This window comes from Neovison vison, chromosome 7, assembly GCF_020171115.1.
Source record: "Neovison vison isolate M4711 chromosome 7, ASM_NN_V1, whole genome shotgun sequence".
Taxonomy (NCBI): Eukaryota; Metazoa; Chordata; class Mammalia; order Carnivora; family Mustelidae; genus Neogale; species Neogale vison.
In genome coordinates this window covers 40,907,225-40,932,572 of record NC_058097.1, presented here as the reverse complement: position 1 = coordinate 40,932,572, position 25,348 = coordinate 40,907,225, and the positions used below count along the sequence as shown (strand labels likewise).

The 25,348-nt window shown below is 51.7% G+C and overlaps 1 protein-coding gene across 1 annotated transcript in view; it reads right to left on the bottom strand.

The window, feature by feature from the left end:
* The window catches only part of CHST8 (carbohydrate sulfotransferase 8), a 62,897-nt gene extending 44,413 nt beyond the window's left edge, over positions 1-18,484 (bottom strand). The window contains exon 1 of the mRNA XM_044260438.1: positions 18,348-18,484. Within this exon, the coding sequence (XP_044116373.1) occupies positions 18,348-18,477 (130 nt within the window). The 5' untranslated portion in view covers positions 18,478-18,484. The remainder of the gene's footprint in view (positions 1-18,347) is intronic.
* Between the last annotated feature and the right edge of the window lie 6,864 nt (positions 18,485-25,348).

Below are 25,348 nucleotides of genomic sequence, written 5' to 3'. Positions count from 1 at the left end.
AAGTTCTCTCTCCGCTCTTGCACGTGAAGTCCCATAGCCAAACAAGCGTCCTCATCAAGGGGACCAAGCATGGTTCCTGCTTACCTGAGCACAGCCCACAAAATTATTCAATTAAAGCCAATGACATCTTCCTGTGAGAACTGGGTAGCACTTCTCCCCCACCCCAAACTACTAGCCTGCCTCTGACAGCCCCTGCTGATTACTCCCCCTGGGACCCTGTGTGCCATGAGCCATCCTCCTACCCATGTGACACATGTCTGTCCCATGCTGAATTGTTGGCCATCCCATAACCACAGGCTGGGAATCCCTCTGTCACCAGTGAGGCAAACAGAAGGTGATTAAACAAACACCCAGCCCTGGGAGTGGGGCTACCTACCATGAGAGGGGTCAGGGCAGAGGCTCAGGGGATACACATTATACTTCCAGGGGTCAGCCATATTTTAAAATAAAGTCCAAAGTTTATTACAATCCCGGCATTCTGGTGTTTCCAGCACTGACACCCCTCCCTGTCACAGGTAAACCCAAGTCCCTGGCCCAGGCCCCACCTGACAGACTTTGACTCCCTTAGACTTCTTAACCCCGGTTACCGTCCCCTATCTGAACTTCCACATGATCTCGGTTCTGAAACCCCCACAAAAGCGAGGGTTTCTGATTATTTTTATTTTTTTTTCTGATTATTTTTAGAGACTTACAAGTATTTATCTACCTACTGCCAACGTATTACCTTACCATTATTTCTTGCCTCCCACTCTCTCTCTGGTTGAATTTTCCTCTTTCGGAATTACATCTATGCTATGGTTTGTCATCGAAACTAAGCTACCTCTAAGAGTGGGAGGGGCCCTGGTAACAATTACCCCTGACCACCGGTGGAAACTGGGAACCTTTCAAGAAAACTGGGCCAGTGGGCATGGATTCTGATGCCTCCCCAGGCTGCTATTTACAAGTGGTTGCAGTCCAGCTCAGCACCTTGGTTGGACCAGAGATGTCATCTCCTGTCTGGGTAGACATCATGACTCCAGTCCTGGACGTAGAGCTTCTGGAATGACTGAGGGAAGGTTGGCAAATTCTTTCCCCGAAAAAGAAATAACAGAGAAGGAAAAAATAAAAATAAAAATTGTTTAAAACTCCCACCATTTAAGAATTCTGGAAATTGACCAGAGATACAGAATTTAAGAAGAAGCATTTAGTCAAGAAGTTCTACTGAACCTCAGGAAGAGGAAAGTAAGCCTGGGTCGGCTTCCATCGCCACCCACCCCCACCCCCCCAGCTTCCCCATTGACTGAAGTTCTACCAATGTAGGGCAGGCCAGGAAGATAAAAAAATCCCATGTCCAGGATTGTTGAAAATAATAATTCCAAAATCTCAGCTCTCTGAGGTTGTGACAGAGTTTGGGGGCAGCAATAGACCAGCAGACCAGACAGATATTTAAAGACAGCTCTGGGACAGGAGATCCTTAAAGTAGACTATGGATAAAGTAGCATTTGAGGGAAATTTAGAGCGGCAATATCTTCAAAAAGAAGGATCTCAAATCAGTCACTTGAAAAACTAGAAACTTAAGAAACTAGAAAAAGAAAAACCCAAAGCACGCCAAAAGAAGGAAATCATGAATATTAGAATAGAGATCAGAGAAACAGAAAAGACAAAAGCAATGAAACGAAGAGTTGGTTCTTTGAAAAGAGTAACAAAATGCATAAACTTTTAGCTTGACTTGCAAACGAAAAAGAGAACACGCAAATCACTAAAATCAGGAGTGAAGAAAATAAGGAACACCATGAATGAATACAGGAGAATACTATCAGCATCTTTTTGCCAATGAATGAAACAACTTAAAAGAAATGAGTAAAGCCAGGGCACCTGGGTGGCTCAGTGGGTTAAAGCCTCTGCCTTTGGCTCAGGTCATGATCCCAGGATCTTGGGATAGAGCCCCGCATCGGGCTCTCTGTTCAGCAGAGAGCCTGCTTCCTCCTCTCTCTCTCTCTGCCTACTTGTGATCTCTGTCTGTCAAATAAATAAAATCTTTAGGAAAAAAAAAAGAAATGAGTAAAGCCTTAAAAAGACATAAATTACGAAGCCGACTTTAAAAGCAGAAAATCTGAAAAGACCTATAGTAAAGGAACTGAATTAGTGGTTTAAAAATCTTCCCACAAAGAAAAGTCTAGTTCCAGATGGCTTCAATGGCAAATTCTACCCAACATTTAAAGAAGAAAGAATGCCAATCCTTCACAAACTCTTCCAGAAAAACAGAAGAAGGGGAGGAAATACTTCCTAACTCATGCTGAAACCTACTTTAATCTGATACCAAAGCCAGACAAAGCCATTGCAAGAAAACTACAACTATTTCTCAAAACCCCCACAACACAACCCTAGTAAACTGAATCTGGCAACATATAAAACGGATTATACACCATGAGCCTGTGGGATTTATCTCAAGAACATGAGGTTGATGTATCACTGTAATACATCATATTTACAGAATAAAGGATAAAACCACATAACCATCTCAACAGATATAGAACAAGCATTTGACAAAACTTGACATTCACGGTAAAAACATTTTTCCCCCCAACAAACTGGCAGTAGAAAAAGACTTTCTCCAAGTGGTAAAGGCCCACAAAAATCCTACAGCTCCCATTATACTTAATGGTGAAAAACTGAAAGCTTTTCTCCCAAGACTGGAAACAAGGCAAGCAAGTCCACTCTTACCACTTCTGTTTCTTATTGTACTAGAGGTTGTAGCCAGTGCAAATAGGCAAGAAAAAAAAAGGCACCCAGATGGGAAGATGAAGTAAAATTTGCAGACAACATGACCCTGTGTCTTAAGAATCCTGGGGAATTCACACACAATTAAACTACTAGAATTAATATGTTGCAGGGTATAAGATTAATATAGTGAAATCTAATCTATTTCTATATATTAGCAATGAACATTTCTATATATTAGCAATAATATCTAACATATTAGAAATGTAATTAAGAAACAATTCCACTCACTATGGTGATGAAAAGAATAAAATACTTAGGAATAAATTTTTAAAAAAGAAGGATGAGACTTGTCTACCAAAAACTACAAAATATTGCTAATTGGAACTAAGGAAACCTAAATAAATACAGAGGCATTCCATCCATGTTCATGGATTGGAAGACTCCATATTCTTGATAGTTGGATTCAATGCAACAGCCATCAAAATCCCTCTAGGCTTTTTGTTGGTGGAGATGAATGAATTGTAAAATTTATGCAAACTTTGCAAAGACCCAGGATAACCAAAATGATCTTGAAAAAGAAGTAGAAAGCAAGAAGACTTATAGTTCCTGATCTCAAAACTTATCAAGTTACAGCAATCGAGACATTGTACTATTGGCATAGGATGGACATAAAGCTCTACTGAATAGAATTGAGACCCTAGAGACAAACCCTTACATTTGGGCCATTTATTTTTGGCCAAAGCACCAAGGTAGTACAATAGGGAAAAGATGGCCTTCAGTAAATGGTGCTGGGACAATTGGACAAACCATAAACCACAGCTAAAAGATGAACTTAGAACATTATCTCACATAAAACATGAAAATTAACTTAAAACAAATCACAGACATAGATGTAAGAGCTAAAACTATAAACTTTTAAAGGAAATCACAGAAGAAAGTCTTTATGACCTTGGGGTTAAGCAAAGATTTCTTAGACACAACACCAACAGCATAATCCCCAAAAGAAAACAAATTGATGGAATGAACTTCTCCCAATTTAAAAACTTTTGCACTTCAAAAGACACCATCAAGAAAACAAAAAGGCAAACCACAGAGAGGAGAAATCCCTTGCAAATTTAGTAAGTCCTTGGAGCTACAAAATAAAGAACAACAACTTAGCAAAAAGACAAATAACTCAATTTAAAAGATGGGCAAAGATTTGAATAGACATTTCTCTAAAGACGAAATTCGAATGGCTAATAAGCACATGAAAATATGCTCCATATCATTAGTCTTCAGTGAGTGCAAATTAAAGCCACAATGAGGTATCACTTCACACCCACTAGAATGGCTATAATTAAAAAGACAGATCATACCCCGTGTTGATGAGGATGTGAAGTAATTGGAGCCCTCCTGCGTGGCTGGCGGGAATGGCCATGGCACCATTTTGGAAACAGGCTGGCAATTTCTTCAAAAATTCAACACCAATTTACGATACAGCCCTGCAATTCAACTCCTATCCATCCACCCGAGAAATGAAGACGTGCTCACAGAGAGACACGGGAGTTTCATAGCATTATTCATAATCGCCAAAAAAAGTATAAACAATCCAAATGCCCAGCCACTCCTGAACAGCTAAACCACGGTGCTGTGTGACTTGGAAACATTAGTCAGGGGTAAACAGGCACGCACTCCCGATAGATGCCGCAACATGGGTGAATCCCGAAAACGTGACGCTCAGTGAAAGAAGGCAGATGCAAAAGACTATGTCTTGGAGGATTACATTTATGTAAAAAGTTCAGAAAAGGCAAATCTAGAAAGACAGAAAGCAGATCTGTGGTTGCAGGAGGGAAATGGCGGGGCGGGGCGGGGGGGGGGGCTGACCACAAATGGGCAAAAGAGATTTGGGGGAAGGGGGCAATGGAAAGACCCTAAAACTGGATTGTGGGGATAGTTGCACACTCTGTAAATTTATTAAAAATTGTTGAAGTGTACACTTGAACAGATTGAGTGTTAGGGCACATGAATTATATGTGAATAAAGCTGATTTTTTTTTTTTTTTAAAAGCCCTGGCTCCAGGCGCCATGATGGGCATCCCTTGGAGCTCACGGTTTCTCCTGAATCCCTCTCATTTTCTGCCTCCTGGGATTTCTCTTTCCTTTTAAAGAAGTTTTAGGTCCTGTTTTTTCCAGGGCAGTGGCTGGAAAGCAGATCTGCCAAGGCTGACCACACGGTCGGTATTCGCTTTCACGGGATTCTGGTATTTTCTGCTCCCCGGGGAGGGCTTCATGCATTTGCTCCCCCCTCAGTGAAGCAAATGGAAGAAATCCAAACAAAAACTGGCCGGATGGAGGGGTGTTCTGGCCCTGGGTGTGATTCTGCTGTTGGCTCCCTGGCCCTCTCTTTAGGACACAGAATGGATTGAGTGGGGCAGTGGTGGGGGAGGGAGGTCGAGCCACACCAATGCCTTTCCTATTCTTTCTCCCACAAGGAGGAATCCTAGCTCAGTCCCTTAATTTACAAGCCCTGATGTGGAACGATGATCAGACATCCCAGCACTCCTGGGACACTGTGGAAGGGCCAGCTTGGAAAGGAATTGGGGTGGACACCAGGAGTTCCCCATCACCCTACTCACGGTGAGTTCTGTCTGCCCAGGGACCTCGTGGTCCTGCTCCCTGCAGAATCCCAGTGCCCAGCCAGGCTCGGGCTCAGTAAATATTTCTGAAATAACTGAGTGAACATGGAAAAGTGCTCCCAGCCATTAAGAACCCCCCTCCCGCTGGCCCGTGGGCTTCTAATGCTTGCTCATGCTCTCTGGGAAGGGGCAAGGCCTAGACCCTTCTTGACAGCCCCATATATTGTACACGCCTGATGAACAGACTCGGTTTAAGCCCACAAATCCTTTAATTAGTGCTGCTCCTTGTGGCTTGGTTCTGGGAAGGAACTAATTCGAGCAGCGATCACTCGACTTGAAATATTATGAACGTAATTTCATTATTTGGTCTACTCCAGTCACGTCGGGCAAAAGGGTTACAATAACTGGTTTTGCCGAGTTCCTGCTAGAACGGCCATGCCTCATTCCTCTGTGACTGGCCTGCCCAGCCCGGAGCCCTGCCTGTGTGCATCCCCCATCTGCCTAGGGCAGGGGGGAGCATCAGTGTGCCCTCAAAGCAGCCTGCCCCAAACTGTCCCACATGAAAGTGTTTCCCACGTGAGCAGTGAGCCCCAAGCACACATGCTTGGACCTCAGAATTGTGCACAAACACACTTGGGCACACACTGTGAGCGGGAGCCAGACGTGCACACATTCACAGAGGTCCCACCCCTGCACCAGCAGACGTATGCACGGATCAGAATGTGCAACACACAGGAAGGAAGCATGTCCCAACACCAGCATGACTGTGTGGCACAGGCCCCCAGTCTGGCCCCTCCAACATGGTGTCCCAGCTCCAAGTGGCGATCAGAATCACTAATGAGACCCTGTGTCTTTGGGATCTCGTTTAGGCACTGCCACTTGCCGACTGTGTAACCTTGGACCAATGACTGCTTCTCTGTACTCAATTTCCCCATCTGTTAAAAAAGAGACCTAGTAAGTGCTAGGAGGTTTCAGGGAGAAGGTTCTGGTAAATAGCAGGCATTCAGCACTCATACTGTCATCATTGCTCAGACCACATTCCCTGGTGCCAGCTCCCCGGATGCTGTCTGGATTCTCTAGAACTCTCTGGTCCCACTCACAGCCCTGGTGGCACCGTCCCTGACAAGGAGAGAGCAGGAAAGAAAGAGTGCACAGTGCCCCTGGCTGGGCCACACTTGGTCCCTCGCCCAGAAGACCCTAGACAGATGTGACTACCACAGACAGTATCCCAGGTAGGGAAGAAAGAAGACCAGTGTAGCCAACCTTGCCATCACTATGGGAAGCAGGATCTCCATTTCCACCCAAGCCTGCTCCACAGGGAGCCCACAGTCCACTCCCCGCCCTTTGCTGAGGGGCCCACCCTTGTAGGAAGGTTTGTCCAGAAATGATCCTTTATTCACAGCACCAAAGCTTGCTGCTGTTAGTGGTGCAAATACTTGGAGTATCATGTGTGTGAATGAAGGAAGGTTTTCGTTGTGCACCTCCCCAGACCCTGACTTTGCCTTGCCTCCCCCATGCCTCCGCTGACTAGTCACTTTCTACCCCTCCCCCCAGGCCCCATGCTGAAATCATGACAGTTCTCTGGTGGGGCTTCGGGCCTTCCGAACCAGGCAAGTGCCCCCTCGGGACTCCAGGAGGCCACTGTTGGTCTGTCAGCACCTCCAGAGGCTCTGCTTTGACTCACTTTGGGTCTGGCTTGAGGCAAATCCTACCAGGGCTGGGAAGAATTCACGAGTCCCCTCCCCATCAGGCAGACCCACTACCTCTCTGTCCTGGGGCATGGGGGCTGCACAGAGAAGGCAGGAGGGGACAGTTCTCAGCCTGAGGGAGCTTTGGGATATGGGACAGACCCCCTCCTTCCTGTCCATCCAACTGGTTAGCAGGTACCCGTGTGAAGTGTGGTCCAACTCTAAAGCTGTCTTCTCAACTTCCAAAATTTGACCGCCACTTAAAAATCAGGAGAAATCACAGAAATATGTTACAGATCCCTAGCTTCTTTGGAAAAAAATAAATCAAAGGGAGGGCCTGGGCACTCTGGGCCCACATGGCACCAAACTCTTGACTGGAGCTGAGCAGTGGCCCAGGCCTGTCTGCTCCCCACCTCCCTCCCCCACCCAGTCTCCTATGGTCTCCCTGCCCTGGATGCATTTTCTGATGGACCTGGTGACCCCACACACTTTTCACTGACATCCCACCTCATCCCTGTCCCTCCCCATTTCCCTCCTTCCTAGACAGGCCAGACCCTGAGGGCAAAGGTCAAATGCATTCACAAATGACTGTGGCCTTCAACTTCCCAGGAGGAAACACATCTGGATACACAACCAAAATGGGGAGAAAGGTTCACAAACCATCCCCCTCAGTCCAACCTAAGTCGGGAACCACCTGGGCTGAGAACCATTTGGCCAGGGACTGGGCCCTTGACCTGCTTTGGGCACAACCAAGCTCGGGGGAGGGGAAGGGGAACTTGAATGGGGGCTAGACTGCTCTATAGGTGGTCTCTGGAACCTCTGAGGAGGGCTGGGCATGCCACGGCCAGGCCTCAAGGCTGGGTGAGAAGCAGCCTCAACTTCCTGTCTGGACCCCAAGCTGTGAGAATGGGAAGAACTCCCCAAAGGCTTCTTACCCCATCCATTAGGGGCCAATGTCTGTGTGGAGCTCCCAAGCAGCAGCTACATGGGGTGGGCAATGGAACCCATTGTAGCTGGGCTACTTTTCCCATATAAAGAAAACGTTTTCAATGAGAGAACGGTCCACGGAGTTTCCCCATGAAAGTTAAAACTGCAGAGCACCCCCATCCCAGATAAGCTTTATAATGAGAACACCAACAGATAGGTAATGGGAAGCTTCTGGCCTAGATGGCGTTTACCTGAGCTCCTAACTTCCTGCAAATTATTTCAGGAGAAAGAAGACACATGCTGACCCTTAAGCCACAAGAAAGGGTCACCATAAACAGGAGGGGCTAGCAGGTAGGGTGCCGTGAGAGCCCCATCGAGGCCTGACCCAAGGCATGCAGGCCTCAGCCCACCCCCAGGGCACCCCTGATGGGCTTACCACGCTGCAGGCCTGCATCGGTCTTCAGAACCAACTTTCCAGGGCTGCTGTTGTCATAACTACCACCATGACCTTTTCAGGGTTTAAAAAACCAAGAACCACCCAGTGGCCATGGAGAAGGACAGCAACCATAGCAACAGGCCCGTCCTCGGACCCTTCTGGCACAGAACCATTTCTCTGCTGCCCACATTAGCTACTTAGGCTTTCAGAAAGGTTAGAGGGCCTTCCATAAACACACAGTAGGAGCCCACTGGACTCTTCCCTGCACTGGCAATGAACATGGCATTCTGATTCACGGTGTGCACTGAGCTCCCCTCCCGCCGCAGCACAGATGTGGCTGAGGGGAAGGCAAGTCAAGCAGAGGGGCTGCCCCTCGGAGCCCCATGCCACTTTGGGACCAGAGCGCTCTCTGCCCTTCCGCTCCTGCTGGCAGATCTCCTGAGTTGAGGGGAGGCCTTGACTCTGATGTCAATGCCCCCCCCCAACTAAAGATGCCTGGTTGGTGAAGGAGGTCAGGGGTTGGGGAGAGGTGGGGCCCACATGGAGGGAGAGGAAGCTCAGTCCTGGGAGTAACCCCTGAGCCTAAGTGCTCCTGGGACTCAATGATGGCCCAGGGGCAGTCACAGCATACCAGACCGGATGTGATTCTGGGGCATCTCACACACAGATCTCAAGCCACGCCCCCAACCCCGGTCTCCCTTCAGTTCATTCTAGGACGGGCAGAGTGGGATAGGGGTCACACCACACCTGAGCCCCGCTCTGGGCCCGCCAAGCCATGACTCACACCACAAGTGAACAGAGCACGATTCACCTCCCAAGTGAGAGGCCCGGGGGAACAGTAGGTCCCTGTGGCCACACAACCTGAAACCAGGGTTTCTGTGAGCCAGCACGGGCATCGGAACCAACGGCCCCACTTAGCCCCGGCTCAGGCCCAGACACAATAGGAGACCCAGTTTTCCAGCACGACTGTAATTTCAGAAGGAGGCTTTGTGTGGGCCTCATTAGCTAAGCCACCAGAAAAGCCTTGGGGCTGGAGTCAGGGTGTCCGGCTGCTGCTGGGTGTTGGCAAGAAATGCACTTTGAGGAAGTGGCAGAAAAACATCAGAATGTACAAGAAAAGTAGACTGTGACATCAACCAGTAGCAACAGGCAAAGAGGGCAGGGTGAGCCAAGGAGGGGCTTTGCAGTCAGGCCCATCGGGGTTCAAATCCTGGCTGGGGCCACTCTGGCTGTGGGACTTTGGGCCACTCACTTACCCTCGTTGAGTCCCAGCTGAGGACAATCGTGTTGGACTCCCAGGGTGGAGAAAAAAGGGAAGGTGCCAGGGTCGGTGCCAAGCGCCAAGGAATGGGACTCTCACAACATTTCACGCACATGGAAGCTTAATTACACAGTCTCATTAAAAAATTAACAAACACAGGTGGGGGACTGTGGCTTTCTAAGCCACGTTCATCCGGGACTCAGTTAGACCCACGCAGTGACCCCGTCTCCTATTCTTAACATTTCCTTTTAGTTCCTTTAAAACCGAAGTCTTGCTCTTACTGGAACGGAACCGGTGCCCCAATGTTCCGTTCTGCTCTCCTTTTTAATCTCCCCTACCCCTAGGAACCTTTAGCATAACAATTCTGGGACCGTTTTCTATTAATATCAATTTCCAGATTACAGCGATATGATGTCTGTTTCTTAATTTCATTAGGTGATTCCTGTTATTAGTTCCTCCATGTTCATTATTTTTCATTTAGCCTATTTTAACGCACCATAGGAAAGTGAGATTCTGGCTGGAGACCCCTGGGGTGTCTTCTGCAGGGATGAGAGGAGTGTTTGAGGCCTGAATCAGAGAAACAGATGCTGGGGAACTGCAGGCCAGGTGTGCCACTAAGAATGGCCCTGTTGCACTGAGAGAGGGTAGGGACAGGGAAACTCCTGCTGTAGAGACAGGGCCCACAGAGCCTCCCAGGGAGGGCAGAAGGAGGGTCCTTCAGGAACCCCACCCCCCAAAAGAAGACTCCAGCCAGCACCCCAGAGTCCACCAAACCAGTGTGTTCCAGGTGCCCACACTTGAGGACTATGTGTTCGGACACTGCCCTGCCCTTTCCGGCACCTTTTGCCTGACTACCACGTGAGGGATCCGTCTTCATCTCTTTTGCCCTCAGCACTTCCAGGGGGCAGCCTTCACCCCGAGTCTAAGTCAGCACTACTCCAGAATGAGCACAGAACGCAGTGTGAGGGGTGCCCCCTGAAATACGCAGACTCCATGCACCCACCCCGTCAAGGAGGGCTTGGCCATCACACCCCTGGGCTTCTAGCCACATGGGTTTCTAATCTTGCAATGGCTGAGCCCACGGGTTTCCTTCTTTCCGCCGGCACAGTGATGATTGGGAGGCCCCAGCTCACTACCACCCTGGGGCCCCAGAAGGAACCCCTCAGAGCTGCTCTGGAGTTTACAAGGATGAAGGGGGGGGCGCCAAGAAGCCCCCAAGGGCCACACTTGTAAGGAGACCATTACGAGGATCCTGCCCCATGGCCCTGACTTTGAGCCTGGTGCCTTCTGTGATGAGGAGAGTGCTCTCCAAAGACTAGGAGGAAACTCAGCAGGTGCTTTTACCTCGAGTAGAATTTCCTTTGCTGTGGTCACAGAAAAGCAAGGTGAGGGAGAGTGAGGCAGCCCTCACGAGCCCTCGGCACTGGCGAGACAGTCTGAACACGCTTGCAGGTGTGTTGTTCAGAAACACCGGGTTCTGGGAGTCCCAGCCCTGCTGATTCCGCAATGATATATTGCCAGCTACTTAACAGGATGGATCACTGCAATTACATGTCACTTCTGATATTCACAGTCACAACAAGGATGTGTCAGCCTCACAAGGTTTGTAGAAAATATATATGGCACTCTGCAATGCTGGTGGGAACTGGTCTCGGGAAACAGACTCAGAAGAACTCCAATAAAACCCACCTGCCCGGGGAAAGCAGATGGCTCCACAGAAATGGGGGCTGGGGGAGCGGGGAGTCTGGTTCCCCTGGCCCAGAAAGAGTGTGAGCACGCATGCCCCGGTGCCGGTTGGCTGTCCCTGCCCTGGGGCCAGCAGGGGAAGAGGAGGGTCGGCCACCACACTTCTGCGCACGCCATCAACCTCACATAAGTGAGCTATGAATCGCTGCTCGGCAGTCACGCCTGTTGCCTCGGCCCACCTGGCCCACTCTGGCCTGGCCATGCTCTTAGGGCTCCAAGGGGACATCCCTGGGCCAAGAGTTGCTGAAGAAACAAGATGCACGAGCCAAGTGTGGGCTCAGTACTGGCTCAGGCAGGGCTATGTGTCCCCGGTAACCATGGGACCAGGAGTGAGGGCTACACTTTCTCCAGCCAGCACATCCCTGCCTCCAGGGGACCGAAGCAGGAGCCCTCGACAGTAGTTCTCGGCCCCTGGGCAGTGGAATTCTGGCTCTGCGGATCTGCAGCTGGGAGAGACTAGGCAAGAGGCGCAAGGGCAAGCCCACTGCAGAGAGGCCCCAAGCTCCAAGCAAGTCTCACCCAAACCTACTTCACTGCTTCCATGGTAGGTCTATACCCGGTGGCCTCTTGGGCGCTACAGAACACAAACATGCCACCCACAGCTCCCCTTCTCCAGGCAGCCCTCCGGGCTCCTCCAGCTACAAACGACTCTGCCCTCAGGCATAGGACATGGAAGAAGTGAATGTGAGGCCTGAGAGCAGAGAGGCGGGAGGGGGAGGGGCTTTCTGTGCCTCCTGCTTGTTCCTGCAGTCTGTGAGTCTGGAGTTCAGGGTGGAGGACTGACAGAGCAGCTCTGCCCAGCAACTCAGATGCCACCTGCCTAAAATAGAACACGTGGTCTCTAGCCCCCTCCCCCAAATCGCTCCCCATCTGGCGTGTCTGCCTTAGTGAGTGGTAGACCCGTCCCGATCTGTCAGAGCCAGCAGCCCTACTCACCCTCATCACTGTCCCACTCTGTGTTGCTGACTCTGCCCCGACCCCCTGCATCCAAGCTCTCTGGGCTCCGCCTCCCCAGGTCCTGCCTTCTCTCCTGCATTGTCCTGAACCTCCCCACTGGGTTCCCTGTGCTCTTGTCCCCTCCTGTGCTCCTGATCACAGCTCCATATGCAAGCCTTCTAATAGCCACCCCCACCTCAGGAGCTCCCCTCGGCCTGTAGTGAAGGCTCGCTCCTCTGAGAGGCTCCAAGGGAGGCCTTGTGGGCCCCAGGACTGGCTGTGTCTGCAGCAGGAGTCTAGACCCCCAGGTCACATTGTGGCCCCTGATCCACTGGGAGTTCCTCCCATGCCAAACCGCAACACACCTCCAAATCTTGATCCAGGCTCTCTCTGCCCCGGCCCTGCTCTGGGGCCAGGGGAGGCAACGTGGAGCATCGCCGTTGTTAGGAGGGAAGCAAGTGCATGCAGACAGCCTGCTGCCCAAGGACAAATCCCAGTTCCAAAACCCAAAGCTGTGTGGTCTCGGGCATGGCTCTTAACCTCTCTGATCTCAATAGTCTCATCTGTCAGATGGCGTAATAGTGCTTAACTCATGGGTTTAAAGGCATTCAGTGAGTACTAAATACCTGTAAAGTGCCGGGTACAGTGCCCAGCATGCAGCGAATAACACATTAAGAACAGTGCTGCTGTGTGCCCACCGGGCGGCTGTCCAGCACTTTGTAAACAGGAATAATCAGTTGTTCACAGAATTGTATGTACTGGGGCACCTCGGTGGTGCAGCTGGTTACGTGTCTGAGTCTTGATTTTGGCTCAGGTCACGATCTCAGGGCTGTGAGATCGAGGCCCATATAGGGCTCCACGCTCAGTAAGGAGTCTGTTTCTCTCTCTCTCTCCGGCTCTCAAATAAATAAATAAATCTTTAACAAAACAAAAACACAAACAAGAATTATATGAATTAAAACATACAAAGTGCTTGGCCTAGGGTCTGGCACATGGTAAAAAGCAGATTATTACCCTCATCCTTGAATGCCATTGTGCTGTGGAAGGAATGCCCCGGGCAGACTGTTGCTGATGAGGTCACCGGGGGCTGTCCCCGGTGCAGTCCCTTTGTCTGCAGTAGGGGCCCCTGAACTCCTGCTGTCACTGTGGTTGTCTCCATCCTCGACACCCCAGCATCATCCCCAAACCCAGCTCCATCATTCACAATTCCATGGCTTCAGGAAAGCCAAGAGCTTACGTCTCTGAAACATGCGGTGTCCCCGCTTTAAGAAAACTCACTCTAGGGAAAAAAAAAAAAAAGGAAAGAAGGAAAGAAAAAAGACCTATTTATAGTGCGTTAGCAACAGAATCTCTATCATAAGATCATGGTTTTTTATTTGCCAATGAATAAACCAATCAATCCACCATCACTTTGGCTGCATGGGTCACTAACGACGACTCACCTTGCCCCATTAAAACAAGATCCATCCCACTTAAAAGAATGAAGGAGGAGGGGCAGCTGGGTGGCTCGACATTAACCACCTGTCTTGGGCTCAGGTCATGATCCCAGAGTCCTGGGATCAAGTCCCGCATCAGCATCGGGATCTCTGCTCAGTGGAGAGTCTGCTTCTCCCTCTGCCTGCTGCTCCCCCTGCTTGTGTTCCCTCTCTCACTGTCTCTCGCTGTCAAATAAATAAATAAATTCTTAAAAAAAAAAAAAGAAGAAGAAGAAGAAGAATGAAGGAGGAATGATAAACTCTCAACACCACATTGTGCAGTTGCAGCCGTGAATGAATGGATGGATCCAGGGGCTTCAGCAGTGGCTAACTGGTGTCACAAGAGAGAGCCAGGCAGATGTGCACCTCCTGATGGAAGAACATAGAATCACACGTGCATCCCCCCAAAAGAAAAGAGGAGCACCTGGGTGGCTCAGTTGGTTAAGTGTCTGCCTTTGGCTTGGGTCATGAGCCTGGGATCCTCAGATAGAGCCTCACATCGGGCTCCCTGCTCAGCGGGGAGTCTGCTTCTCCCTCTCCCTCTGCCTTCCCCTCCACTCCACTCATGCATGTCTGTAGGCACATTTTCTCTCTAATAAGTAAAATCTCCGAAAAAGAAAAGAAAATCTCCCAAACCCATATCTGATCAAGCTGCCAGATCTGCTTAACTTACAAGAAATACAAAGAGCACAAAACAATGTTAAAATACACCAAACAGGGCACCTGGGTGGCTCAGTGGGTTAAAGCCTCTGCCTTCGGCTCAGGTCATGATCTCAGGGTCCTGGGATGAGCCCCGCATCAGGCTCCCTACTCAATGGGAAGCCTGCTTCCTCCAATCTCTCTGCCTGCCTCTCTGCCTGCTTCTGATCTCTATCTAAATAAATAGTAAATAATAAATAAATAAATAAATAAAATCTTAAAAAAAAATACACCAAACACATACGATCGACAAAAACCCCAACAGGGATAAACTCGGCAGGACCTGGGACCAAGTTTCCTCTAATAAAGAGCAAGAGAAAAACAAAGGTGAGGAAAGAATCCTACACATTGAAAGAGATAGAAGACTCGACCACCAACTGCAATGTGTGAGCTTAATCTGGATCCTGGATAAAACAAAGTGGAAATAAGGGTACTGGTCATATTTGTGATGCAACTAGAAATTTGAATACTGGATATTGGGTGATATTAAAGAATCGTTGGATGTTTAAAAAAAAGAATTCTTATCTCTCTCTTTTTTTAAAGAATTCTTATCTCTTAAATAAAGCAATACATTGTAGTATTTATGGCTGAACTGACATGCTATCTGGTATATGCTTTAAAAGTCAGGAGGAGGAAGGTGCCAGTGGCTGTGAACGTGGGCAGCCCCATGACAGAGCCCGCTGGTACCTGGAGCCCGGAGCTCGTCTCATCTACTCTATGTGTGTTCCAAACCCTCCATAATAAAAAGTTCATAAAGAAAGGCCACTCGTAAAATTTCAGTCTGCCCAGCCACACGTCTGGAATGTCTTCTGTATCCCCAGGGCTAGCAGGCCAGGATGTGTTACTCCTGGTTCTGGCCTGTTCTCTGCATCTTGTACATAAGGAAGGAGCAAGCCTAGTCTCCTGGGTCAAGGAGTAAGTTTCCTGAGGCCTCAAGGCCTGGCAATATTGGAGATTGGAAAATAATTGGATACCTGAATTCTCTGTTACAGACGACACACCAAAATCTCATTTTAGGTGAGAGACAGGTTAACCAGCAGCTATTCACATTCCAGAAGGTTTGACTGATTTAAAATATAGCAAACATTTTTTAAAAATGGCTTAATTTACAAAAGTTGGCAAGCCCGTAAGATTGCATCTGATGCATGAGTCAGGTGAGGTTTGCTAACTGGTCCCTGAGAAGTTCACATGCTATTAACACCTAATGACTGCCCGAGAGAAAACTGAGCAGCACAAGCAAGGGAAGGCTCCTTCTCCCACTCTCGGGCTTGTTTCTGGATCTTCACCAGCCCACCCTCCCCTGCCCAGCCTGGTCAACGCCACCAAGGGTGGCTCCCAGACCTCGAGTTCCCAGGGAAGTTGCTGATGCTATAAAAGCCCGAGTAGCCCCGTGCGGAATTTCCCTCTCCGGGAATTTCCCTCTCCAGGCCGCATCCGCGATGGCCTTCCCCAATCTGGATGACATGGCAGCCTCCTGACTTTGTACCTCCCACCAGCAGAAATCCACAGGGAGAAGGCTTGTCCAGGCCCCTGGGGCCACCCACGCATGCAACTGGATACATACACTTTGTAAGCACTGGTTTCCAACAGATAAATGTAATCAAGGTTTATATGCTCAGAGAAGCCAACAGGATGGGATTGTTTCACTTGAAAGATCAGAAGAAAATTGTAACTAATGTTGTGGAAAATTACTTTGATATTGCTTTCTTGGTACCGAATCACAATTAGGCTGCTGTGAGAAGTACAGGGAAAGAATAAATGAATAGTAACAAATCAACACAAACAGCCTGTGTCAGGAACACTTTGCTCAGGGAAAGTAACATAAGCATTACTTAAAGTTTTATGACTGTGTTTGATGTGATTTACGTCGACCGTCAAGGTTGCCCATCCCCGGCCACGTGGCGCAGGTGGTCCGGCTCCATTTACACCATTACACCCACCTGGCTCAAGCCCCAGGTGTGCTCCTTGCACCAGTCAGCCAGGCCCACGCTGTCCCCACTGCAGGGAAAAATATTCACCGAAGCTTCGTGGCATTCCCCATGCCCTGCGGAGACTCGGAGCTCCTTCCCCAGCTCGCCACTCCACCCTGGAAATCCCAGAGGTCCTCCGGGCTCTGGCCCCACGGGTAATGGAGAAGATCCACGAGCGCATGCACAGGCACAGCTGGCCGGGGGCGCATGCGCAGGGGCAGCCGGCTTGTATGAGGGGCCAAAAGTCACAAAGCGCAAGCGCTCTGCTTTGCCGTGACTGGCATGGTGGGGTGCGGGTCGGGGCCACCAGGCTCCAGCTTTACCCAGGGATATAGCATCTCCCTACAGTGTACCACAGCTGAGTGCATGACCCCTGCCCACACGGATGCCATTCACAGACTCGGGCCTTCTCTCCTAGGCTCATCCCACAGAACGAAGACCCTGAACACAAGGACCCGCTGCCCGTGCACGCTCCGCAACCACACAACACACACCAACACGGGTACCACAGTTCCAGGGGTCACCCTGAGGATACCCCACGTATACCCCACGTATTCACCCCAAACGACGTTTAAGGGCCCTTGTTCATCACAGATAACCCTACGCCTAGGGGATCTGATCTCAGCCCGCCTGACAGCCTTATCCTACAGGGCCAGGTTCTGCTGCCACAGGGCCACCAGCGACTCTAAAGCTCACATGGGGCTATAAAGTCCCGAGAGGAGCCAGCTCAGAAGCAGGCAGTATCCTTGCTTCTCCAGAAGCTGGGGAGAACCTAGACCCGCTTCTGACAGCCACTATCCCTGAGGGCCTGGCCCAGGCATGAGTCAGTCCCAGTGACTCACCTGCTGTCTCCTGGGGTCCCACCACCCTGACTGACTCTTACTGATTCTTGATGAAAGAGTGAACTCATCCGCCTCCCCGCCTGGGGCAGCTGCCAGGCCTCATTCTAGCCTCCTGGTGCTCCTTCTGACTCTCCATCTGATGCCTACAGGCCTTTAGTCTATGCATAGGATGGCTAAGCCAGCCAGAGCTGAGGGCGGACCTGGGGGGTGCTGTAGGCCCTAGTACCTGGGCCCCCCTCCCTGAGGGCCAGGTGCCCTATGCAGGGCCCTGCTCTTCTGCAGACTGGCGCAGGAATTTCTCTGCCAAAGCCCACAGCCTCTACTCGTCTTCCATATTGTCCGTGTCCTGGAGCACACGGGTATCCTCACAGACTTCCCCACTAAAGGTCCCAGGCCCGCCACTGAGAGATGAGTGGGGGCTGGGTCTCAGCATGAGGCTCCTTGCCTGAGCTCCCCTTCTCCATATTCTGCCTGCCTGAGGCTCCAGAACCATCCCTTCCACTTTATCTTCCACCTGTCCTCAGCAGATCTCTGCAAGTCAGGAAGGGCGCTCCCCTCCATGGCTCACGAGGGACACGTGGGATGCAGGCAGCAGGCAGACGCCAGGAGGAGCAATCTCAACCTCACAAAGGCAGGAGGTAGCTTGACCCCCTCTGCCCAGGCCAAAGGGCCTGGATTTGAGGAGTCCCAGGGTTGGCAGAGAAGCAGAGTCCCATGGAGGGGCATGAGCTCAAGGAGAAGTCATTCACCCTCTAATATCCCAGATCACATGGGAGAGGCCCCCCAGAGATGGCAGAATCCTCCTTAAGCCTCAACTTCACCAAAGGCAACAAGCGGATGAGAGCCTGGCTATCATTTTAAGAGGAGGGCACAGGCCAGAGACCACAGGCTAGAGGCCAGAGGCTGATGCCCGCCAGGAGAAGGTCAGGCCCCCTCCTCTGCGTGCCGGGGCTCTGGGCACAGACTAGGCACCGGGGCAGCCATGGAGGCCTGCCCTTCAGACAGGAAAGCTGGGGCGCGTGGGCAGCAGGGCCCAGCACAGGGGCTCACCTGGCAGCTGCTGAGGGGCGAGCTCCGTGGGGTCCTGCAGGCTGATGAAGAGGAGGAGGCCTGCGGCTCCGAACAGCAGGATGGATGAGAACATGCAGGCCAGCCGCATGGTTCCGGCTCGTGCAGTCATCCGGGGCTTGCTCCGGGGTCACCTCTCGGGTGTGGGAGGTGCGTTCTTCCTTCATCGTCCACACCATGCATCCATCAGGGCACGGTCTACGGGGCAGACGGGGAGAAAGAGGGTCCATCACCGAGACACAAGACAACCCGTGTGGGCTGAGGCCCCAGTCACTGCCGGCGACCAAGTATGACCCCTGACCCCTCCGTCCTTTGGAACTTACTCAGGCATGTCCCTTCCACTTCTCCAATCCCAAGGAGGCTGAGGGAGGTCTAGTCACCACCTGTGGCTGGGACACCAGCTTCCCAGCAGGGGCTCCTGTATTTGCACCCCCAGAAAAACCAGGGGGATACTCTCTGGACTCTGCCTGGGGGAGCCCAGGGTGGGGACCCAAGAGACCCACAGTCAGTATCAGCCCCTGCACTGTCCAGGCACTCTGAGCTTCCAGAAGAACTGGTGTCCCTATAGGTCCCTATAGGGGGTCTAGGTACAGGCCCAGCAATTTGGGTCCTTGTCCCTTACAAGTGGCCTGGTGGACAGAGAAGCTCTTGGATCTCTCTGCCCTGGCTCCTCTCTGCAGGGTGTTGGGGACAACAGAGCCAGATGCTTTGGGAAGGAGCCTCCCAGGCCCAGTGGCTGCCAGGGACAGAGAATCCCCCACCTGGTGGCTGCTCTCACCAACCAGGGCTGTGTCTCCCTGACAGATGGGTGGGCTAGCAGAATAGAGAATCCACCGGCTAGTCAGCTGCGTCACGGGGAACTGAAGCTCTTGGCCAGAGCTACTCCCGTTCTTGAGGCCTCGGGCCTGGAGCTGAGGCAGCCAGACCCACATTTGACAGATCCCACGCTCAGAGGCAAGTGACAACCTCCCTTGTGTTCCTGCCGATGGGCACCCGACCCAGAGTGTGCCCAGGTGACTTGTCCCTCACCCCGGTTCCTCCTGAAGGGCAGAGCCAGAAATGCCAAACACCCCACATACCACAAGTGACTCCAACTGGGCCAGGCTGTGGGTCGAGATGGGGGCAGCCCGAGGCCATTTGCTCATAGGAAGGAGGTAAGATCCTGCAGTGGGGTATGACGTGGGTGGAGTGGGACAGGTGCTGAAGAGGGATCTGCACAGGAGGTCATGCTGGATGGGCAGGGATTTCAGGAACCCCCCCCCCATTTTAGAGAAAGGCCGCTCTGTCCCCTTGATTTCACCCATTCCTACTAGTCTGGGCAGAGACACCATCCTCTCTCTACCCAAAGGCCTTGCGGAAGCTTCCTCTGCCCTGACACAGGACAGCTCTAAAGGAGGCTAAGACGAGGTGGGCAGTTTCTGAGATCACAGGTGGGTGGTTAGATCCCCACACCAGATGTGCTGCTTGGCACAAGGACTCTTCCCCGCCTGGAGTCTCCTTGGGCACTGTACTGTGGTCGAGGAACCCATTCCTGACCAGGCACCCAGGCGTTGGGGGAGGAAGCCCCAGCTCCTGTCCCTCTGTGAACTCGTGCTCCTGGGGGAGCACGAGGCAGGAAGTCAGAGGAGTCCTTCCCTCCCCAGCCCAGACAAAAATTCCCAACGTCTAGACTGTTCTCAGCAAAGCTCTGGGGCTGAGTGTTAAATTGCAGGTTTGGGTTTCTCCCCTCTGCAGTCTCTGTAATTATGTTTTCACTCAGTTAACTTTAATTAACCTGCCCCAGGCCTCTATGCACGGGAACACGTCTGAGCGCAGGGCTCTCTGGGCCGTGCTGAGCAGGTGGTTCCCACGACCTCCCAGCTTTTATGTTCGGGAGGCAGCACTGAGGAGGGCTGTTTTGTCTCTGGAGCCGGCTCAATTTGCCATTGGCCCCGACCTCCTGGCAATGGCCCCCACCCCAAAGAAAGATAGCTGCGCCCTCCATCACCAGGGACACCGCTGCAGGGGGCTTACAGTGGGTAAAAATAGGCAGCCGCATGTCCCCAAAGGCTCAAACCCTGAAATCCCTTGTGGGGCTCTGTGGCGTCTCCCTCTGTGGCTGCCCAGGATGGGACTGTCCTGGCGGTGGGGGGTGGGGGGGACAGTGCCTAGCTCAACGTCCTGCAAAGACACAGGTCCCAGGCCCCTCTGAAGGACAAAGTCACTCTCAACACTGTGTCCTTCAGTCTCCCAGTGACAGGCCCTGTGTGCAGGGCCAGCCTCGAGGTCTGGGGGAAGTGGGGGGGGGGGGGCAGAGGGCCTCCTGTCCCAAAGCAGTTGGCTTAATCCCCCTCTGGTTAACCCCCACGGAAAGGAGTCAGAAGAGTGGGAAAGTGTCACACACATGGATTCGGCAGGGACAAGACCCTCAGATAGGGAGCAGGTGAGGCGGCTCAAGGCCTTTCCAGATCAGATGCAAGGGCTCTTAACAGACATACACACACGTATGCACACACAGCACGCATGCACACACCATCGACAGTCCCCAGCAAGGCCACAAACTGTAAAGAATGTACCACAAAGCCCTGATGTGTGGGGCTGGGGTGGTCGCATGCTGCCTGCAGCCTCACGGGCCTCCTGGGTCAGACACGAGGCCAGGAGGTCCATCTGACCTAGGGTGAGGGAAAGAGAGAGGAAGGTAGGAAGGAAGGGAAAGAGAGTGGCCAGTTTATGGCTAGGGCCCACTGCTGCCCAGTAAAACAGCTAATAAAGTGCCACCCGATCTTGGTGCAAAGGCTCTAGTGGATGGGAAAAAAAGCAGGTTGTCGGGGGTGGCTCAGAAGAACATGCTATCATCACTGCATTGTTTGCAGGAGCTGGCGCGGCCAAAGTGGCTCTGGAAGGACTGGCCAGTCCCCTCCCATTCCCAGTCACTGCCCCACTGTCCCAGTCCAAGTCAATACAGACTTCCCCCATTCTGCAGCTGCAACTTGTCCTCGCTTGTTTCTGAACCGACCCCCAACCCAACCCCCAACACGGAGCCAGCCTCCAGCAGCCCACGTGCCTGGGAGCCAGGATGAGGACCACATCCCTGGCCCCCAATCTGGGGGACGAGGGTTAGGGGGAGAAAATCAGCCCTAGGACCTGCACCTTCACCACAGCAGAAGCATCAACCCTTCAAGTGTCTGATCTCAGAGACCCACCCTTTTGTTGACGTCCAGGAGAATACAGCACCCTCTCTGTTCTCCATGCCCAGGGAAGCTGGCATTAGAGGCAGGCGTGGCTCTCCCTGAACCCTCCCTAAGCATCAGACTCCAGCATTCCCCTCAGACGCCTTCCTCTCAGTGTTTAGTTCTCACTGCAGACCATCTAATCAGCCAACTCCCTGCTATGTGCAAATGGAATCAAAAGGTTAACATGCCTCCCCTCCTGGGTAACTGGCTTGCAGGCTGGCTGGGTCTTCACCGCTCCAGGAGGGGGCCAACATCATAGAACCCATAGGAACCTCCTTCCGTTAAAGGTGGAGGGTAGATAGGCGGGCACGCGACACTCCAGGGAGTGTGTGTATCTGATCCTCTATTGTTCCCACGAGGGTCCTTGTCTTCAAAATCACATGTTATTTTCAAGGCAACGGGGAGATGCTGGTCCAAGGCTGCTTGTCTCCTGGGAGTTGGGCTGCTGTAGGGGGAGTGGACTCCGTGATCTGTCACAGGCCGGGACCAGGCTGCCCAGGGCCCCGTAGACATACTCACAGTCCTCCACTCCCACCTGGGACTGTTACAGCCTTACAGTGCACAGCATCCCACTCGGCTCCCCTGACAAGTCCCCCCCAACCCCCACCTCCCTGCCTCTCTTCCAGGACCAACAGACAATAAGAAAATTCAAGTAACTGAGGGCAGAGTGAGGAGGAGTAAGGCAAGAAAAATAAACAGCCCACTTGTCCTATCCTCACAATCCCTAGTTTTCCCAGTGGCGTGCTCTCCCTGAGGCCTGAATGGCATCACCAATTTTTACTGTAAGGAAAAAAAAAATGCAATTAATTTTGCAAACACCTCCTGGGACACAGGTCAGGGCCAAGGATTCCTCCCATTTCCTTATTTATCCGATTTAAAAATTTGTCTCAGGAAAATTCACTTTAGGGCACAAGCAAGGACTTGGGAATTCAGCCAAAACGCACGCACCTCCAGTGGCGACAGGCCGGCAGGCGATGGACGGATGGCTCCAAGGACACGCTTGGCTGCGGCTGCTCCAAGGCCTGGATGCTTTCCCCCAGTCACCCAGAGGAACCCCTCGGGCTGTGAGGACCCACTCCAGTGTCCCACTGGAGGCAGCCGGAGGCATCCGGCCCTGTGCTCCTGGGAGCACCCACTTGGTGTGTGGACCCTGGGCCCCAGAAAGTTCTCTGTCCAGTCAGTCTCCTCCGTGCACGGGCAGGAGCGAACAATGACGTCCCTCCCGGCTGAGGGCTCCAGGAGGAGCTGCTCATCGGGAGAGAGGCTGCTATGGCAACTTGAGGAGAATGGAGCCAGGCACTGCCGTCACCTTGAATCCGGCACCAAGCATTCCACCGCGGGCAGAGGGGGCTGCACCTCCACTCCGCCCCTGACAAGCCTCCTGCGATGGGGCTGACCTCCCGCCTTCCCTGCTCAGCCTCCTGGCCTCAGGAACTCATTTGCTCCTCACTGAAACGGAGCACACAGCCCAGTCCCCCGAGAACACCACCTCCATCTGTTTTGTCAGACAAGTTCTTCCGTGTGTGTGGCTCCTGCTTGCTTCTGAGATGGGGTTCTTCTTGATTTCAGCTCATTAAAATCCTGCAGCTAATTAAAACCTAACAGCAGCAGCGGCAGCAGCAAACTCTGGGATGAGTCCCTCTAGTTTTTATGCGTAGGCATAAAGTTGCAATGCCCGGCAAGGGTGACGAATGGCTACAAGACAGAGGCGGGGTTGTGGATTCCTGCCCTGCCAGAGGCAAGAGGGTGCTGACCTGGGTCCTGAAATGCCCAGAGCCCAGCCTCAGCACACCCCAGCCCGCATGGGTGCTCCCCTCTCCTGGGGAAGGCAGTTCACCTGCCCTACTCCTCTCCTTTATAAGGCAGGGATTCCCTCCAATTCCCCATACTTTCTGCTGGGTGGGAGAAAGGGAGCCCTAAGGCAGAGGCCAAAGCATAAATCAGTCTCAAACAGCCCCAAAGCCTTGTCCCCACGAATCTTCTAGGCTACAGCCCAGCTTTCCACCACTGCTTACACAGAGAGGCAGAGGGGAAGCCTGCAAACACACAGCTGCAGCGAGGGGTCTCTGAGAGCCTGGCCAAGGAGTCACAAGCTATGACGCCCTGATTGCTTTCAGGGGAAGGACTACATCGTGGATACCATCTCTGCCCAAGACTTCACTTTTAGGGCATTTTATAAGGCAGGCTAGGGGACAGTTATTCTGCAGGTAGAGAAACCGAGTCCCACTCTGGCAGAATCTGGGATGCAGATTCAGCACCCCCAATCCCATGAGCATGTGTTACCTCGATAACAGCCCTTCTCTCACCATGTGGAGAGTGTTCACACACCTGCCTCAAACTCTTGGAGCCCCGAGAGCAGTGTCGTACCCTCTCCGCACCTTCGTATTCCCAGCACTTAGCACAGTGTCTGGCACAGGGCAGGTGATCAACTTAACCTGTGTTGCATGTGGTGTGAGCATATCTGGGCCATCTGCAGAGAGGCACTCCACGGACCTGGTATTTCTAAAAGGTTATGCTGTCTCAGGGAGCTGTGGGTTTGTTTTGATCAGGTCTGGGTTAAAATTAGGTCCAAAGAGGAGTCCAGTCCTGTGAGAAAAGAGGAGGCGAGGAAGTGGGGTCCATTAGAGATCCTGATGGAACCTGGCAGCTCCCACATACCCAATGCACACTCACCACAAGGATGCCTCTTTTGTATCCTCATTTTGGTAAGGCAGAGTTCAAATCATGGGGCTTGAAGACCAATATACTCATGGAGGTAAATGTGTACTCTATTCATATACATATATATATGTACATATATGTATTAATATACATAAGTACAAATATACAAGTCATTTAGATGCCAAAAAATGGATTATGCTAGGAAACTCCTACGCGAAACTGAAGTTTTAATGTGTTGAACCAAAGTCAATGAGGAAAGTGGGGGAAGATAGTGGAGAGGGACGATCCTAAGTTCACCTCCACCTGGGGACATACTGAAGCATCAACTACATGTGTGACAGCTCATTCTGAAAACAACCTGAAGCCTGGCCAAACAGATCTTCCTGAGCTAAAGACATCAAGAGAAGGCCATATTGAGAAGTGTACGAAGGTCAGAGACAAAGTCAGGAACCAAACTCCCGGAGTGGCAATCCACAATCAGGAGGGACATCACAGGTATGGAGGAGTGAAGAGGATTAGCCCCACATCAGGCATCCCTGGCCCTGAGGACCTGCACAGAGAAGATGAGCCCCCATGATGTCTGGCTTTGAAAATCAGCCCGATTTACCTTTGGAAGAGTTGGTGGTTTATAGGAAACCGGTTCTTCAGTCTTAAAGGGCTAGTGCACTCTATCACTGGGCCCAAGAGCCAGCAACAGAAGCAGCAGTTTAAAAAGCATCAGGGGTATACAGAAGAGGATTTATGGACTAATTCTAGGGTATGTGTTGGAGGGTTAGGGATCTGTGAGAGTTTTCTCCAGGAATGGGAAGTTCTGGCAGGTGCTATTTCTCTTGCCTGCCTTTTGTCTTGGCCAGATGCTTGAGGTAGCCAGTTCTGACACTCTCCATCTAACTTGCCCTGCCCCAGAATTCTTCTGAAGACTAGCCCCCACCACCACCAAACCAACCTACCAGCAGGCACCTCTCCAAAGTGGCTCCCACAATGAGCAGCCCCAGCCGGGACCGATGCCCTGCCAGAGTGACTATCAGTTCCCACACCCAACAGGTAGCTCTGTTCAGAAATGGCACATCTCCAGAACAAATCCTGACCCAGGGAGTGAGGGAATGAGCC